Raw genomic sequence first — 5308 nt, forward strand, 5'->3', positions numbered from 1 at the left:
TAGCCATTATTGTGAGTACACATAGCTATGTCCAACGTTTTCATCTTGCAATGTTTTTAGATTTATTTATTTAAATTCTAAAGTGATTTGGAAGATGATGTTTGCAGTATTAATATTTATGGTTTTATATATTTCAATATGTTATGGGATATGTATGTTTGCGTCCGTGAACTATTATTGCCTCATACGATGTCAAAAGTTATCTCTTTCATATGTCGATATGCATGTATTGATACAAGATCGATGAACTTTTGACAAACAAAAGTTAAGCCTATTATGTCAATTATTTGATGGAAGATATGTTAAAATCTTTTGTTTACAAAGATTATGTCTATTATATGTCATTGTGCAAATAGTGATGAAGATAGAATGAATCTTTGTATATTCCGCAGTATTGATCTTTCCTGATCCATATTTTATGTATATATTGTGCGGCTCCATAAGTTTTCTTATGTGAGCATTTCCAACTAAACGAATCATAGATTCGTTTGTGATTAATTTGGTTGTGTATTCTGTCATGTAATCGTAGTGGAGGGGAGTGCCCATATCCTCTTGTAGCCAGTAGTTAGCTTAATTAGTGTTAAGGTGTAATGTGTGGTTTTGATGTAACCGCGTGGGGGATTGGTTGTCGTCCGATTGGTTTGGGAAACCTAGCTTTATAATGCCAGAGTCTGTACTGAAAATCTTATCAAAAATTATTAATAAAAATTTGTTCTTAGGCTGTGTTCGTTTGAACCAGAGAGGCTCGATTCTTCGGAATTGGGAGAGGTTTATCCTCAAACTATCACCCCAATCTTGTCATTGTACTTAGGTACATGACAATTGGCATCTAGAGCCGTTTTGATTCTGCGGTTTCTTCAATGGAGGTTGCAGATTTGGACGAGTTTTATCCAATAGAATTTACAGAAGCTGAGTTGTTATCACAAAATATTTATGGCTTGGGAAAACTTCTAGCTGCAGTATCAGAGAAGCTGGATGGTGAATTTATTCGACCTCCTAATCAGGTAACGGCATGGATGAACATCTTATCAAGGGAAATCAAGGAAATACTGGTAATGGAGTGTAGATTATATGATGAGAATTCAGAAGAAAGTCTTGGATTAATCCAATCAGTGGTTCAACAATTGAAGACGATGAAGAAATACATCGCTGACCATATGGAACCAATTCCTGTTGATTCGGATTCAGTAAGTGATTCCACTCAGAAATCTTCAATTCCATTAGCTGCAGAAGAAGATGAATCTCTTGATTGCAAGTTGATTCCGCCGTATTTCTTTGAAGAAAATGAGAATTTAACAGTTCTAGACTCACATGAACAATTTTTTTCCCCTAATTGGAGTATTCTGATGGATACTTTCCAAATAAAAAATGTTCCAGGTTAAGCGATACTGAATTCCTGTGAGTGTTTCTCTATTTTTCTTAATTCTTCTCATTGCATATTTGACCGTGGAAAAGAGTTTGATATTAGGAAGGTTTTTTCTGATTGGGTTAGAGATTATACATTAGGTTCTGTCACAACTATTTTTGGTTCCTTGCTACTTAATGTGTCGATTTTAATAGATAAATATGATCGGAATTTTGTTCAAGAGCTGCTTTATAAACATGGGTACTGGTCAGACTCATTATCCAGTGGTGTTACTACTGCTGCTTGTTGTATGTTTGATAAAAAGCTTGAGAGTGCAGGTTGGAATTCGAGTGGTATTAGAAATTATTCTCTCTCGCAGCTTAAAATAGATAAGGTGAGTTACAAATTGACTGTCAAAGAATGTCTCTTCCTTATCTTGGATTCTTTTCGTATGATATTTGATCGCGGGAAAGGATGGAAACTCATTAAGGGGTATTCGTTAATTAATAGTGACTATAAATTCTGTTTTGAGGTATTTATTTATGTTTCATTCGTTCTCAATGTGGGTTCAGTTTCGATGGCTTACTACAACAAAAAATTTGTTCATGAGTTTCTCACTAAGCATGGGTACAAATCAGATTCATTATTTTGTGACTCAGTTCTATTGGTGTGTTTCCAGTGGATACTGTGTGTTTCTTCTTACCCTTGTTTCAACTTTACTGGTAGCGTATTTAATCGTGGGAGAGCAACTGAACTTATGGAAAGGTATTCTTGTTTTTATGGTGATTATGAATGCTACCTTGATATAGTTACTTCTTGTCGGTTTGTTTTTATTGGGTCAATTCTAATGGATGATAATAATGAGATTTGTGTTCATGAGCTGGATTTCAGATTTGGGTACCAGTCAGAATTCCAGTTTATGTACTCGATTATGTGTACGTTGGCTCACAAGGGTGATAGTGGTGTTGGTTGGTTTATCATGGGCTTTACATCAGTTGCGTGCTTTGCCGTTAGCGGCTATTATGAGACCAAATTTCCATATAGAACTGAAGTTTTTGAAGGAGCAACACTTATGACGCGGTACTACCTTACACAGGAAGCAAATAGTCAAGGCTGTGTGGTTAGTTTTGATCCTGCAGTTAGTCGTGACCTTGGTCTCAAGTTGTTATTTCTAGTAGCGAGGCATATTTCTTACTCTTGTAGTTTCCATATGGGTTACCTACGGTTGGTGTTGGTGTTAGTGTTGGTGCAGGACACAGAATCAATCTATCAATGATTCTCGTGTAGAGTTTCAAAGTTAACATTGGGTTTATTCCACTTGATACTATAGCTGCAGTTCTTCACGGGTTCTCTACAGGGCAACCTAGAAGTTCTTCAGATTATGTAATACTGCCTACTGGTGCTTATGGAATTCAGTTTCTTCGGCTCATTAGAGCATCTTATGTACTGGATAGAATGAGTTCCTTCTCACCTACATCTGCACCTTATGATATTCTTATTATTCTGATGGAACATGTACAACTACGTCTCAATCCGGCAATTATTGGTTCTCACTCATGGTATTCTGCTCAACAAAAATCTAATTGCTATACTCGGTTGTTGGAAATGAGAAGCTATATACAATTCGAGTTCTGTATATGGACAATGGGAATAAAGTTGGTGCTCAGTATGTTTTACATTCCAAATGTGTTAATGTTAGTGGTCATGTTGAAGTGGAAATTCAAGTTGGTTTTAACTGGGTTCTAGAGCGTGACGAATGTTAGCTGGGTTGGCAAGGGTTTGATCTCAATGGAAAGCTTGGTCGTAAAATGGAACTGTATGAGTCATTCGTTCTGGAAAGCTGAGGTCCAGAATCCAATTATGGCAACTCTTATGTAGGGCAATCTGTTCTCGAAAAGTTTACAAAGTCTGGGGAAAGAAAGTAATTACATCTTAATTCTTATGGGTTTACTTAAACACCCTAGCTCCAGTTTTCATTGTAGTCGCAAATTATATTTTGCCTCGGAGGAATCCCTTGGAAGAGTAGTGGGTATCAAGAAGGTGCTTGTACAGGTTCATGGTGGTGAAATCCTTTGTGCGGGGATCAGTATACATTTGTCGTTCCTAACTCTATCTCTTTGCACTAGAGCATTACCACCAGGGGTTCCAGAAATCTTTGCTATATTTCGGGAGTCTCCTAGTTCATTTGTGTTTGATAGGGGGAAATTTGTTTTACATCATGTGTGGGGATTGTGGTACCAATCAAAGAAATCGGATAATTAGACAGATTTTACGATTCATATTGAGGCTGTATCGAAATGGGTGGATCAAGTTTCTGCAGTTTCTCACATGGAAGAAGATAGAGAGCATGAAACTCATGCCTTAGCTAGTCGTGGAGTTGCACTTCTTATGCAGCTTTTATTTCTGGGAAAACGGGAACAATAACCAAGAGTAAGGTTGCAAGCACTACTTGTACCAGTGATTACCAAACCGTGCAATATGGATATTGTGGGCCAGTTTACCAGGGAAAGACAAGCAAGAGAGACTTCTGTTTCCTAGCGGGATTTATGGGGATAACCGCTACCTTGTGTGATCATTTTTCTTCCCATGGAAGTAGTCTGTGGATTGCTTGGCTTATAGTGGATATGTCCAAGGTATCCATGGGGCAATTAATTACCATGACGGCTGGTTGGCTCCTACTGCATTCTAGAGATGACTTTCCAATACTCACGTCAATTTTCTTAACCCACATCCTTGAGGACAAGGATGCTTTGAAGGGGTCGGATGCTTTGAATGGGTCGGTAATGTCATGTACCCGTAGTGGAGGGGAGTGCCCATATCCTATTGTAGTCAGTAGTTAGCTTAATTAGTGTTAAGGTGTAATGTGTGGTTGTGATGTAACCGCGTGGGGGATTGGTTGTCGTCAGATTGGTTTGGGAAACCTAGCTTTTATAATGCCAGAGTTTGTACTGAAAATCTTATCAAAAATTAATAATCAAAACTTTGTTCTTAGGCTGTGTTCGTTTGAACCAGAGAGGCTCGATTCTTCGGAATTGGGAGAGGTTTATCCTCAAACTATCACCCCAATCTTGTCATTGTACTTAGGTACATGACATATTCCGATTAAATTAATCATGGGTTCTCTTGTGATTAGTTTGATTGAGAATTTTTGAATACAAAATTATTTCCTTATGGTTTTTGGCGTCCAAAGAAATCCTTCTTTTCTTATAAAAGTAAGGTCGCTCTTGTTGTTCTTTCGGGAATGACATCAAATGGGGGAGAGTTCTTTTGAACATGCGCTTAATTTCCATATCTTTGTGGGGAGTGCGGCTGTGGAATATTTTAGGGGCTATCTTGTATCTTTATAAACTCCTTGATGAATGCATTTAGCTTCGGCTTTATGATTGCATCTAAACAAGTTGATATGTACTTTTCTTTGGTCTTGAAGCATCTCCGTGGAAATTCCATTAGGATCCCGTTTTCGTACCTTCGCTAATTTTATTGACCAAAAGGGGGAGAATTAATATGTAGTTCACACTACAAATACATATGGTTTACATGTTTTACGGATCATTATGTAAGGAGGGGTGGTTTTCATGTTGAGATGAAAGTATTGACTAGGGGGAGTGATACATATCACCATGGTATTGTTGTGGAAGTTGTGATATAAGAACTTTGATACTGTGTAATAATACTATGAAACTGTATAACAATGATCGAGAGCTTTTGTTTTCTCATTGTTATGGCGACGGATCTTCAACAACTATGATGCTGAATTGAACATTTATGGAATCATGGGAGTACTTGGAAAAGACGAAGTTTTCGAGTAATGTTGAAGCACCAAGGAGATCAAGCATGTGGACGAGAAGCTACAAAGTTTTATTTATTTTGTAATCCATATGTATTGATAGTTTTGCCACTAAAACTGACAAAGGGGGAGATTGTTAGAGCATTGCTCGGTCGAACTCGCATGCGTTGCTATCT

At 37.6% G+C, this 5308-nt stretch overlaps 1 protein-coding gene across 3 annotated transcripts; it reads left to right on the forward strand.

Annotated features, from left to right (window-relative positions):
• Positions 1-709: 709 nt before the first annotated feature.
• Positions 710-4334, forward strand: LOC113298327. 3 transcript variants are annotated; one of them, XM_026547037.1, is made up of 3 exons: positions 710-1739; positions 2025-2110; positions 2237-4334. In XM_026547037.1, exons 1-3 carry the CDS (start codon positions 1656-1658, stop codon positions 2619-2621), a joined length of 555 nt encoding a protein of 184 aa, XP_026402822.1. In that variant the 5' UTR covers positions 710-1655; the 3' UTR covers positions 2622-4334. The 3 variants fall into 3 exon arrangements, with proteins under 3 accessions (XP_026402822.1, XP_026402819.1, XP_026402821.1); XM_026547034.1 differs by having other exon boundaries at positions 710-2110; XM_026547036.1 differs by having other exon boundaries at positions 2025-4334.
• The last annotated feature ends 974 nt before the right edge of the window (positions 4335-5308 follow it).

The sequence above is a fragment of the Papaver somniferum genome, chromosome 7 (genome assembly GCF_003573695.1).
Source record: "Papaver somniferum cultivar HN1 chromosome 7, ASM357369v1, whole genome shotgun sequence".
NCBI lineage: Eukaryota > Viridiplantae > Streptophyta > Magnoliopsida > Ranunculales > Papaveraceae > Papaver > Papaver somniferum.